Source organism: Rhinolophus hipposideros, assembly GCF_964194185.1.
Source record: "Rhinolophus hipposideros genome assembly, chromosome: 9".
In the NCBI taxonomy this organism is placed as follows: domain Eukaryota; kingdom Metazoa; phylum Chordata; class Mammalia; order Chiroptera; family Rhinolophidae; genus Rhinolophus; species Rhinolophus hipposideros.
In genome coordinates this window covers 4,640,594-4,654,409 of record NC_138055.1, presented here as the reverse complement: position 1 = coordinate 4,654,409, position 13,816 = coordinate 4,640,594, and the positions used below count along the sequence as shown (strand labels likewise).

The 13,816-nt window shown below is 54.9% G+C and overlaps 1 protein-coding gene across 1 annotated transcript in view; it reads right to left on the bottom strand.

Annotated features, from left to right (window-relative positions):
• SULT4A1 (sulfotransferase family 4A member 1) overlaps positions 1–13,521 on the bottom strand; it is a 33,336-nt gene extending 19,815 nt beyond the window's left edge. Inside the window, exon 1 of the mRNA XM_081060484.1 lies at positions 13,308–13,521. Within this exon, the coding sequence (XP_080916610.1) occupies positions 13,308–13,476 (169 nt within the window). The 5' untranslated portion in view covers positions 13,477–13,521. The remainder of the gene's footprint in view (positions 1–13,307) is intronic.
• Between the last annotated feature and the right edge of the window lie 295 nt (positions 13,522–13,816).

The window sequence follows — 13,816 nt, the reverse complement described above, 5'->3', positions numbered from 1 at the left end:
TGTGAGCGACCAAAGGAAGCTCTCCAGCTGCCAGGCCCCGCGGCCTGTCCCCCGTGACCCTCAGTCCAGCCCCTCGAGTCCATTTCCTGGCTGAGCAACTCTCGGTTACCTTCTCCAGCTTTCAGGGGAATCAACAGGGCACACTGCACGTCTCCTCAACACCAGGGAGGGCAGAGACGGGGGCACATAGCACAACTGTGGCGAGCAGCCCAAGGCCTCCACAGCCCCGCAGGCAAGATATGACAAAGTGACCACAGAAAAAGAGCAACTAGAGAAGACGCGCGTGACGACACGGACGGGTCACTGTCTAGGCACCTTACCCGAAGACCAAACACGGGCTTTGCAGACACAGCCCTGGCTCTGCAAGCGTCTCCTCCGGCACCAGCTGGATCCAGTCCTCTCCCAGCCCGCTCTGCCCCACCCTAAATCCCACCCTCCCAGGCCGCACCCCTGGATGTCAGCATGAGCCCCACTCAGCCCCTTCCACTTTCGGGGCTGCCAAGGCCACGAAACCCTGTCCCCGCCCCCGCCGTGCCCTAGTGGCTCCTGTCCTGGGGGTGCAGCCCTGCTCAGCCTCCAGTCTCCCCGCCTCACCCACTCTGGCACTCTGTGCTGCAGCTGGGTCTTCAAACCTACCCCCCAGCTCAGCACCCCTGCAGCCCAAGCCTTCCACCTGGCCAACCGTGTTGCCGGACCTTCCGGGACATGCCCAGTCTCATCAGGTGCCCTTCCTGGCCCCGCAGGGACCCTTTCTTTTCTTCTACTGCACTCAGCCCGCTGTGCACAGCTGGGGAGCTGACTGGGGGCAGTTCCCAAGGGCAGGGAATGCATCTTAGTTATGGATTAGTTTACGGCTGTCATCACAAGTTACCACAGACTCGGTGACTCAAAACAACACAAAGTTACTATCCTACAGTTCTGGAGGCCTCATGGGGCTAAACTCAAGGTCTCGGCAGGGCTGCATTCCCTTCCAGAGGCTCCGGGGAGAAGCCCAGTTCTCACTGTGTGCAGCTGCCAGTCACCCGGCATCACAAGCGCACCCTCTCCTGCATCCCCGTCCCGTGTTAGGAATCCTGTGGTCGCCTGAGCTCACCCACGTGACGCAGAGTGTTTCCCTGTCTTAAGGATAATTAGCAGCCTTCATTGCCCCTCACTGTGTACAGTGAAACACTCACAGGTCTGGGGCTCGCATCACATTCCTAACACGGTCCCCACAGAGGTGCTGAATACATGCAGGGGGCCTGGCGGACCGGTGATGTTTCTCTGACGTCTCCCCTTCTCCAAAGCACAGGGGTTGGTCTTGTAGGCTGCTGTCTGTGACCACCTGGCGTCTCACCTGCAACTCTCCACACCTGCTCCTGACCCAAGTCAACTTTCCAGGCCTGACAATTAAGTGCGAGAACTTGTTGCACTGATGTTGCTAACCTTTTTTGATATCAGAGGGATTATTCGTTATGGATTTGTACCAACTAGACAGACAGTTAACAAAGTTTATTCTTTGGAAGTGCTGAAAAGGCTGTGTGAAAAAGTTAGACGAAAATGACCTGAACTTTTCGCCAACAATTCATGGCTCTTTCATGACAACAACGCACCAGCTCACTGTCTGTGAGGGAGTTTTTAGCCAGGAGACAAATACCTGTATTGGAACACCCTCCCTACTCACCTGATCTGGCCCCCAGTGACTTCTTTCTTTACCAAAGATAAAGGGAATATTGAAAGGAAGACATTTGGATGACATTCAGGACACCAAGGGTAATACGACGACAGCTCTGATGCCCATTCCAGAAAAAGAGTTCCAACACTGCTTTGAAGGGTGGACTAGGCGCTGGCGTCGGTGCATAGCTTCCCAAGGGGAGCACTTCGAAGGTGACCATAGTGATGATATTCAGCAATCAGGTGTGAAGCCCTTTTTCTAGGATGAGTTCGCGAACTTAACCGTCTGACCTCGTATCCTGCATCTGAGACTGTCCTGCTCTGGGGGCCCCCGCTCAGAGCTCCCTCCCCACTTGCTGGGACCCCATAAAGGAGAAGCACAGACACTGCCTGCGTCCTGCACAGGCTATAAAACCCTGAGGCACAGGGCATGGCCGAGGCACCTGTGTTCACACCAGGCAGAGCCTGAAGCACGGCGGGGACTCAGTGGGCGAGTCTCCTCAGCAGGCTCCTCCCTGAGCTGGGACCACATTGCAGTCCTTGTGCTCTCACTCAGTGGGGCCGCAGTGATGCCCTTCCCTCACAGACTGGTAAGTAAAGGCGTGGACACAGCCTGCTCTGTCGCGTCAGCCCTGGCACCTGGGGTGGCGGCACCCACTTAGCACAGCAGGGACCCCTCCAGTGTCACCGGAAAGCTCATGGTCAGCTGAGCCTGGTCCCAAGGTGGTGTGGGCGGCAGAGCGTGTCTTTCCTGCCAAGCTGCTCCGGGACTCCCCTCCAAGCTCCCGATGGCTATTCTGATGGGTGCCAGGCCAGGCGGGCGCTGCAGCTGGGGTCAGTGGGGGTGTCCAAGGGGAGGGCAGGTATATCTGTTCTGCAGCCCCAGGGACCCTGCACGTGACTCCTGTCCACGTGTGCACAGCTGTCCCATCCCACCAGCCTCAGCACGAAGGCCGTGGTGTGCTCTGGAATGCAGCACCAAGCCACCAGAGACTCCCACCCTACCTCCTGTGAGGCAGGGCTTTCATCCCCATTCCACAGAGGCGGCAAGGAAAGGCCAGGATCTGAAGGCAAGCCCGAGCCACACCTGAGCCTGTGTTCTTCTTTCTACAGAGGCCGCCCCGCTCCTGTCTGGTGAGGTCTGTGATTAGGTCCAGGACACCTGAGGGGAAGCCACCCACCCACCCCTTTGTTCACTCAACAAGCCTGTACTGAGGGCCGGCCCTGGGAGTCCCTGCCTCCCCTTCTAGAAAATGGAGGCAAGGCCCCTCCTTTCTTCACAGGGCTGTTGGGTTCAGTGCCATGATGTGACCTGCTCAGAGCCAGAGGGGCTCAATGCCAGTGAGCATCGCTCTGAGGTCCTTACGCCATGATGGGCAGTGCTAACTCCTAGGACCACTCACACCAGCCTCCCGCCAAACCAGGCAGGCCTCACCCAAACACAGAGCCAGCCCACCCACTGAAGCCACAGCCCGGGGAACAGGTGAGTCCTGGGGCAGCGCACCCGGCAGAGGGAGGGGTTATGCGCACCTCCTGTACAGAAGCAGAAGCTCCATTTAGAGCACTTGTCCAAAGTCACGGGAAGGGGAGAGCTACATTGGGAGTGGGAACCCAAGTCTGCGAGTCCCCACTTCCCCACACAGCCTCCCCAACATGCCAGGGGGAACCAGGGTAGTGAAAGGCAGAGGAGCCCTAGGTGAGGCCCATCACGTAGCCTGCAGGGCAGACGGCGGGGGTGGGGGGCACACAGGCTACCGTCGTGCTGGGCGCCCCTCCCCTCCTGCAGGAACCTGGACCAGCTGTACAGAAGCAGGTGGGGTGGAGAGGGGCCTCAGCACCCCAACCATCCGCCTGCAGTCTGAACCCTGGGCAGGAGGCGGCCAGCGCGGGAGGGAGCATGGCAGCAGGGTGCCAGCCTGCCTCCCAGCAAATCCAAGGTCAGGCGGAGGAGAGCCAGGCGCTCAAAGCGAAATGGGGAGGGCTGGCCGGGCAGGGCCGCCTCGCTGGGGAGTTAGCAGGCCGCATGCTTTCAAGTCAACTGTGTGCTTCTGCTGACACGGGTGAAATCACTCCTGTGTGGCAGTCAGCTTACCATCCCACAGGGGCAGCAGTGCATTCTGACATTGGAGCTCGTGGGCCGAGACCCACTGGAAGTCACAGGCGGTCTGGAGGGAACTCCTCAGGAATCTAGGGCCGGGCCTGTCACCAGGCTGCAGGTGGGGGAACCCATCAAAATTCCCACCCAAACTCTGGGGACAGAAGAACCAGCACTCCTGGGTCAGAACCAATTGGAACTGGGCCCCCAACCACCAGGACCCTGGAGCTGGAAACCGTTAAAATTCTTTTATTTTCATTTTATTGTTTCCTGAAGTCACACATGTACCTAGTTAAAAAGTCAAAGGGCACTAAAAGACGCACAATAGAAAAGCCAGTTACCTCCCCACCCCTAACCACACTCCCAAAGCAAAACCTCCGTTGATCCTTCTCTTACCTCAAATTTTCAATGTGCATAGGTAGTTATTCCACGATCTGTACGTTTTCAATGGTCTGCTGACTTTCACGATGGAAGACGAGGACCTGGCCGAGTCCCCTGCACAGCCTCCCTCCTCCCAATGCAGTCACAGCACAACTGTTGGTTTGAGTGTCTCACTCGAAGCACACCACTAGGATTACACTTCTTTTCTTGCACAAGATTTTGTTTTTCCTAGAGTAAATAACTGCCTTTGTTTGCTTAGTTAGTTGTCTATGTAGCTATTAAAAATTCCTTCCCCGACTCTGAAACAAATCTTCTCAGTATGACCAAACACATGGGTGCTCTCTCAAGTCCCTGTATTTCTTGGGGGCGTGCCCCTGCCCCCTCCGTTCTCCACGACTGGCCTCCTGGGATCTCCCTCGGGCTGGAGGCATCATGTCCCTTATGCGTGTGCCCCTCATTGGTGTCCTCTCACGCACTGGTAGGGCCCACCCTCTAGCTGGTCCTTGAGCGTGAGAGCTGTATGAGACCCTGCCGGACGACAAGCATTTCCACCTCACACGTGACTGGTAGTTTGGCTGGGTATAGAATTCCAGGCCGGGGAGCCTCTGCCTCAGAACTCAAAGCGCTGTTGCTGACGTTATGCTGAGACTCAGAGGTCCTGGTTCCCAGCCCTTTGAACGTGGCCCGGTTTTCTCTGTAAGCTTTGAGATCTTCTCTTTATCTCAGTTTTGAAACTTCACAATAATGTCATGTGTTTCAGGGTGGTCTTTTATTCAGTCATTGTGCCAGACACTTGGGGATTCTTTAACTCATGTCCTCTGGCTCTGGAAACTCTGGTTTCAATAATTTTCTCTCTTGCATACTCTCTGTTCCATCTTTTGGAACTCTGAGATCTTCCAATTTGCTTACTTTTTTGCTCCAAATTGCCATCATTTCGAATAAATTTTTGTTCTGCTTCCTGGGATATTTCCTCCACTCAACCATCCAAACTTCACAACTGGGTTTTTGAAATTCCAAGTACCGTATTCTTAATGCTCAAGAATTCTCTCATGATCTTCCTTGCTCCTTCCTGGTGCAGCTGCTCTCTTTAGTGAAAGTACATCTATCTTCACTCTCCAAGGATATCATGGAGAGTTACTATCGCAGGTTGGTTTGGGGGCTTTTTTGTTTGTATTTTTTTCAGGTTTTCTTCCGCTCTGTACATTGTCTTTGATTACTCCAAGCTCCTCCTTCTGCTTTTTGTTTTGTTTTTTCAGGTCTCTGTCCTTCCTGTTGGCAACTTTAAGATCTGGTGACCCTGAGTCCATCCCCAAGTAAGAAGGAGCCACTGGACGTAGTTGTCAGTGGTGGGCAAGCCTTGCTGACTGCAGGGCTTTGTGTCTGGGAGGGAGCCCAACCCTCCCTCTCAAGCTGAGATGGGAGGTGCCCATATGCAAATGCTTATAGGTCTTTTCTTTAGGGTCTATTTGCCCAGATAAGGTGTCTCTATCCTCTGCCCCATGAAACCACAGGCATCCCAGGAGCCAGGTAGGGGAAGGGGCTGGGAACCTCCCTTTCAAGAGTGTAGTTTTTACATGAGCCCCATTTCCAATATGGCGATTCTCCCAGTTTACAGCTGTGCCTGACATCCCCAAATCCGCAGCCTCTCTGGATCCACTTCCCCAAAGAAACCTGTCTCTGCAGCAGCCTCCCGTTTTCAATCTTCCCCCATCATGGCTGCCACCCTCTGAGCTGCCAGGTGCATTCAGCTGCTGGAGCTCTGCAGCTGGAACTGGTCAATGCACCCGCCAGGTACCTCTGCTGGCACCTAGGTTCTCTACCTGCTAAGCCAGTTAACACGGAGCCACCATGTCTGACCTTCCAAAACTCGGCTGGCATCTCTAATCAGTCACTGCCTCTCCTTCTCTTAGGGGTTCAGAGCTTTCTACTCCTTGGTTGGCGTGCAGTGAGGTTTTAAGAGGAAGCATAGATGAGCACACATTCAATCTGCCCAACTCAATCACATGTGCCCCCCAGGCATTCCAGAGTCCTAAGACATCAAGGCGTTCTAGCCTTGCTCCCGTCTGGCTCCCTCAGAAACAGTCACAGCTGGATGGCGGAAGCTGCACCCCAACACAGCTGGCCCAGATGAGACAGGGCCTGGGCTCCTGCACGCCCCTCACCAGGGGTGGGACTTGCTCTCCCAGCAGATGCTGAAAAGGCCTCCAGGACAGTCCCCTCAGGTGATCTACCTCTCGTTAAGCATCTGTCCTCTGTCCTAGGCAGTTTCATATGCTGTTGAGACATCAAGATTATCTCTTGACTATCTCTCAAAATAATCCCCATGATGCTCGAGGACATGGACTTCAGAGCACACGAGCAGTCCAGGCACACAGATGAGAGCTGATGGGGAACCAAAGCAAGAAGCCCAACATGGCTCACACAGAGACGCCAGCAGTCACCCCAATGCTAGCCAAGTCCAGCGCTCAGTGTTCCAAGCACTGTCACAGGAACTCATGCAGCCATTTCCTCATTTGAGTCTCACAAGCCCCAGGTGGCTATTGTCATCACATTTCACACGCGAAGAAGCAGGCTCATTAACTGCAGGCGCTAGGGGCCATGAACCCAGGACCCAAAACCTTGGCTCTAGAACTGAAGTGCCTGGTCACACACACCAGACGTACATATACACACCTGCCCCACACACATCCCCCACATACAAACCACACACACATGACACATACATGCCCCACATACAAACCACACACATACACACATGACACACACATATACACATGCCACACATACACAGGCCACACAAACCCCAGACATACATACACACATGCCACACACATACCACACATACAAACCACACATACACACACGCCACATATAAACCACACATACATACACACATGACACATATACACACATATACACATGCCACATGCTACACATACACAGGCCACGCACACCCCAGACATACATACACACGCCACACACACACCAGACAAAACACGTGACACACACACAAACCACACATCACACACATACACACAACACACCCCCCCAAGGCTCACAAAGCAAGTGGGCAGCAAAACCGAGGCCATGAGCCATGTACTCACTTCCGGGCTAAGGCTGGAACTCTAAACCCCACCACAGCTGGGGATGGACCCTGGGCCCCCGCAGAACGCAGAGGGGAACAGACTGGGTCACTGAGCAGGGCTCCCCGCTCCTGCTGAGATGAGACCCCGTGCTGCGGTGCGCCCGGCCCACCGCACACAACCTGGCGGTGAGGCTGCCCATCCTCACACAACCTGGCTTCCCTCAGTTCCTGGCCGGGAGGGCCCGATTCCCAGCCTAGCTCTGCCAGCAATTTTGGGGAGCCTGACATAGTCACCACACCTCTGGCCCTGTTTTCGGTGTGAACTTCTCCGGGGCCTTGAGCTCGTGGGCTCCTGAGAGCCCACAATGTAGACACACACAAGCCGGGGAGACACTGCCTGGAGTCGGGCCCATCCGGGCTCTCATCCCAGCACCTGGGCCAGTTTCTTCTCAGGCCTCAGTTCCTAACCTGGAAAAGGGCCTATTCTGCAGCAAAGCTGTGAAGGTGACAGGACACACGGAGACAGGACACCCTCTCACCTCCTGGCCTGCTCAGATGCTTGAAAAGGACAACGGAAGACTTGAGCGGTCTCTGCCATCACCCAGTCTACCACCCTGCCTGGGGGTGGGGTCCCAGTGGACGCCAGCTCATTCCAGGCTGAGCTGAGGCTCATGACAGACATCGGTGAGCCACATGAAGCCCAAGTCAGGGCCTCTGGCTCTCCTCCAGCCCCTCTAGAAATGATCTGTTGAGCTTCCAGAAGACTCCTCATTTGATTCTGTCAAGCATGCTATCGAGAGGCCCCCACCTCCCAGGGGGCCCTTCACTCACGCCAATGCGCTCCTGAAGCCCATGCTGGGACCGCCTTCCCTGCTGACTGCCGACCGCCCACTGCAGACACGCCCACTGAAGCACCTGGCTGTCAAGACTCCAGGGACGTAGCACCGCTTCTGCTACGTTGCAGAGAGCGGGGAGGAGGCAGCTCCCACACGAACAAGGAAAGGCCGATAAACTACTACAAGACCCTCCAGGCTCAAGCCCATCGAGGAGCTGAAGCTGCAAGGCAGAGAGTTCCAATCCCAGGAAGACAGGCCCTGCCAGGACAGGGCTTGGCAGGAAGAGAAGCCAGGCACCATGCAAGTGAGAAGGCAGAATTTTCACAAATTGTAAAAATGATTGTGGGCTTGCAGAGCCAGACACAAGGAGAGAGCTGGCACCAAACACACTCTTCTCTGCAGACCTACACACGTGCTGACGAGAAAAGGGCAGGATGAAGACTGATCCTCAAGAAAAGGATTAAGCCTTGCCGAGATCCTTCTCCTCCCTGGGGAAAAACTTTAAGCCACTGGGGGGAGGGGCAGCAAACCTCCCTCCCTCCCACCCCAGGGCCCTGGTAATGACCCAACATGGCTGGAGAATGGGTGGAAGAGAAAAAAAACCTCTGCCCTTGAGGGAGGAGCAGGAAACCATCCCTGGGCTCTGTCAGAGACCCCCAAGCACTGGAAGAAGGACGAGAAACTCTTTCCTGCACGAGACCCGCCATCAAGGTAGAGTTGGCTTCACTCAGAAGCGGCAGAATTACTGGGAAAGCCCCGCCTAGACTCAGCTCAGAACTTGTGAAGGCTGCAGCTGGACCAGATGACAGAGGACATTCCTGTCGAAACCCTGCCTCTCTAAGCAGTAAATCAGAGCAATAAGTCACAACAGTCTGCCCCTGGGGGAGTGACAGGGTGTGGGAAGAAACCCCTCTAAAGTTCAAATCAAAGCTGAAGGTGGGACAAGAACCCTGAGGAAAGACTTTCTAGAAGCTCAGCTCCCATGATAAGCACAAGGTGAAGCTATAGGAATTAAAACCAGTGGTCACTCAAGTGCCCAGAGCCATTACAGAACCCAAATGCAGCCCAACTCTTGCCAGACTGACTCTCCTCTCTGACACTAAAAAACTGACAAGAAAAGACAGGCCCATTTCCAAGCCTAAATACAACTCACCTCCTTCCCTAATGTCAGCACGACATGTCCAGCATTCAATCAAAAAGCACTACTCATTAAAAAAGGCAAGAAAAAATATCATCCCATGGTCAAAAAACAAAACAATCACCAGAATCAGACTCAGAATTGAAAATAAACGTGATTAACATGTTAAAGGATTTCATGGAAAAGGTGGACATCACACTTGAACAGATGGGATAGATATTTCAGCAGAGAAATGAAAACTAGAAGTGAAAATGAAAATGCTAGAGGAAAAATAAAAACACAGTAACAGAAATACAGAATGATTTTGATGGGCTCACAGACCAGACCTCAGGCATCTGACAAAGTGGAAGAAAGAATCCATTAATCTGAAGATTGATCAACAGAAATTAACCAAGCTGAAACACAAAGAGGAAAAAGAATAAAATATAGACCATCCAAGAGCAGTAGAATAATGGCAAACAGTCTAACGTGTATGTGATTGGAATCTCAAAAGGAGAGAGAACAGAACAGAAGGTATATTTAAAGAGACAATGGCTGAGAGTTTTTCCAAAATTATGGAAGGCATCAAACCACAAACCCAAGAAGTTCAGAAAACCCCAAGCAAGATAAGTATCCCCTCTGTGAAAAAATATATACTTAAGACACATCATATTGAGTGTCAAAAATCAAAGATAAAGAGAAAATCTTGAAGGCAGCTGGGGGGGAAAAGGGGAACCCATTCCATAGACGACCAAAGAATTACGGCAACTTGTCATCTGAAAATATGCAAACCAGAGGACACCTGCGCTTACTAAGCATCTGGCACAGGGAAGAGCCCTCACCCATCACTTCACTCATTCTCACAGGGGTTCTTCAAGGCAGAGAGGTGGTCTCTCCTACCCCTGCAGAAACCTCCGCTCACAGGGGTTATGTCATTTGTCACAGTCACCCAGGTGGCAAGCAGCAAAGCTGCAATCAAACCCAGGATTTTCAGCTCCAAAGCCAAGCTCTTATTCCCTAAGCACTGGTGCCTTCTACAGACCCATTCCTGGTGGAGAAGGGGAGGGAGGGAAAAGAAGTAAAAGGAAAGGAAATGTGAACAGAGCAACCTGAAGTCCACCTGCAGACGATTCAAAGCCGTGACTAAAACCTTAAAATCCCTAACTGGCCTTAGACTTCTAGTGTTATAAAGTACACAGAAAGAAGGCGTGATCCTTCCTCTTCTTTGGGGCCTGAATCTGGCTGCCCTCGTGACTTTCCGAAAGCAACAAGGCACCTGAGAAGTAGGGGAGAGGCTGGCTGTGGACCATGGGACCTGACGGGGCCTGGCTGCAGTTTATCAGCAGCTGTGTGACTCATGAGCAAGTTCCTGCCCTCTCTGAGCCTCTTAAGAGTCACAAGAGTTCCTGGTGGATTAACACAGCAGAGCACCTGGCAGACAGGTGAGTGGCCAATTAACCATTCCTAAAGCATTCTAGGTCCCATTCCAAACTGCAACTAACCTGTGTTCAAAGTAATAGCCCCTGCAAGCATCCAGGAGCTGGGAGTCACTTTGGCAACTGTGCAGATCAAGCTGCGGATTTCACAGCAGGGGAAACTGAGGCTCGGACTCACCCAAGGGCAACCATTTATGAAAAGCCGGATCCTGACCCCAGACCAGTTCTTTCTGCCATACCAGCTGCCGCTGGAGATGACTTCCAAGTCCCTTTGACTCTGGTTGAGAGGAAATCTTTAGGGCAGATTTTCTGGGGAACCAATTCTTCATTCCCCTTGATCATTTCATGTGTGAACTTCACAGGCAGTGGGTAGAGAGAGTGAAAGCCTTCAGAAGTACTATTTTAAAGCCAGTACAGCCATCTTGCCTAAGAAAACTTCCCACTTACCCTGTCACCATCTCATGGGATGGATGCGAAGGATGCACTGGGACAGGGTTGAGAAACAAAGCAAAAAAGGAACAGAACACGCTGGCCTCCGTAAAACCCACGACTTCGCTTCTCCCTTACTCCCGGGCTGTAGTCACCTCAACTCCGTCTTGGTGCAGCCAAGATGAATGAATGAGCTTGGGAGCATCACTTAACCTCCCAGATCCTGTTTTCCCACCTGGGAAATGGGAGACCAACTCTGTCCTACCTTACAGAACTTTGTGGAGAATATGCTTTTATGATAGACACACCGGGCTTTGCGAGCTACAAAGCAAGAGCATGGTCTGTTACTAATGCTATATGCTCCTGGCTTACACACAATTCTAACAGGTAGTCCACAGGTTGCGCAGCCCTCAGGTGTGAAACGTAAAAGATGCAGGCAGAGGGCAGATGAAGAAACAGTAAGAGCCTGGAAAGGCCATAAGGGCAGTGGGAATTTTCATTTGTTTGTTTTCAAAAGGCAGCTTTTTAGGACTGTGTGAAGGGACCTCACACACATGGTCTTGAGGCCACCACTAGATTTTCCATCCCCAAGGGAAAGAACCGTGGTTACTTTCCCCATCTAGAGTGTGCTGTTGTCTGCTTTGAAAGATACAAGTTACAAACAAGACGTGAGTTTTGGTTATCTAGAAAATGTCCTTAAAACTAACACCTCATTCTCCATCCAGCTGTCCAGGAAGGTCCCTGGTGCCAGGCCCCACCAGGCCCCCAATGTAGGGCCCCTCTAAACCACCCCCCACAAACCCCAAATACACAGATTTCCAACTGAACTCCAGGCCTGTGCCTCCTCTAGTCCTTCCAGCTACTTCTCCTGCTCCATCTCCGTGCCCTAAAATCCCTCGTGCAACTCCAAAATCCTAGAAAACTCCCAAAAGCAAGTTTTTCACAATTCATTTGGAGGCAAACCATATGCTAAGCTGACACGAGTCTATTTTCAGTCTTTCTGGATCCCACATAACATGGTGGCTCAAAGTGCAGCCCGACACCCAGCTGGATTTCTTACAGCATAAATACCACCTATGGCTCTACAATCTGAAAAGTTCTGAATCCCCGCCCATGGTGCTGGGGTGACAGGCTGTGGGCTGCAGTGGAAGGAAAGTCCCAGCCACAGCAAGCGGCCGTGCACACCTCCGTCCTCCCCCTCTTCCCAACTGGCAGTATCTCCAGACTTCTCGTCTCCAAGTTCCCCCCACCAACCAATACAGCTCCCCACTCTTCCACTGACAGACCCTTCCCCGACTTTCCTCAGAGGGGCTGTGCCCAGCCCTCAGGGGTCTGAGACCCTGCAGAGCCACCACAGCCAAGCTACGGCTCTTCCAGCCACCCCGCCCTGCTGGTCTGCCATGACCGCTAGGCCAGCCACGTCCTACATCACATTACAGACGCACGACACAGTCTGGATCCAGGCGTCTCCCTCCCTGGCCAACACAGTGGCCAAAAGGGAGACTGGCAGCTATGCTCAAAGAATAGGCAATCTGCCTCTCCCCCTACAGTCCTCACAAGAAGCACTGCTCCATAATCCCTTACATCAGGTCCTGGACACAGACCTGCCCGACTTTAAATCCCAGCTCTGCCACTTATCAGTGGTGTGACCTTGGGCAGGCAGCTTGCCCTCTCTGGGCTTCAGTGCAGAGGAGATGACTATCTCTACGTGCCATGGCTGTGTGCACATGACGTCAGTCACTGCTGGGAAGTGTCCGTGCCACCGTCCTGCCTGATGCCTGGATGATGGAGGCAGCGCTAAAGCAGGGGGGCACGGGGCTCGAGCTCCGGGCGTGGCTGGCCCCATCCCCCACCCAGCGCCCACGCAGGGAAGGACAGACGTGCACAGTCTCCGCGCCCGTTTTATTCCTCTTCCCACATGATCACCAGGACTTGGCGCTCATCAAAGGCTGCACCGGGGCCAGGAACAGAGAGGTCAAGTGCCGGCCCAAGGTCACACAGCCAGCCGGGCAGTGGGAGGGGAGCGAGGGAGGGGCAGCAGCCCGGGCCCGTCCTCCTGGCGGCTCAGGCCACACAGGCTCCCTCCCCACCGACGCTCGCTGCCCAGCCTCCAGCCGTGGTCACCGGGGCCGCCTCTGGAGGTCTCGGCCTCGGTTTCCCCAGTGCGGGCCGACCACCCAGCCGCCCCGCAGGGCTCCGGGCACCGCGCGGGCGGTGGGCGCCCGTCCTCCCGGCCCCGGCCTGGCAGCCCCGGCGCGGGGTCCGCGGGGCTCACCCGACTTGGGGTAGGTGACGATCCACACGTCGCTGGGCCGCACCGGGAAGTTGGCGATCTCCTCCATCTTCCCGCGGCAGAAGGGCGGCAGCCGCACGCCGTGGAACTCGAAGTACTTGCTCTCGAACTCGCCCGGGGTGCCGGGGGTCTCGGCCTCGCTCTCCGCCATGCCGCCGCCGCCCGCCCCGCGCCCGCGCCCCGCACGCGCCCGCGCCCCGCACGCGCCCGCGCCCCGCACGCGCCCGCGCCCCGCACGCGCCCGCGCCCCGCACGCGCCCGCGCCCCGCACGCGCCCGCGCCCCGCACGCGCCCCGCAGGCGTGACGTCACGGCGCCGCCTCGCCCCAGCGGCGGGGGCCTGCGCCCCGCCGGTATGACGTCATGGCCCCGCCCGCGCGCCGCCCGCCCCCGCACGTGCGCTGCGGGAGGGGCCTGCGGCTGCCCCTCCCCCAACGCCCCTCCCGGCCCTGGGGGGCGCCCGCGACCCCGCCCGCCCCCCGCCCCGCAGCC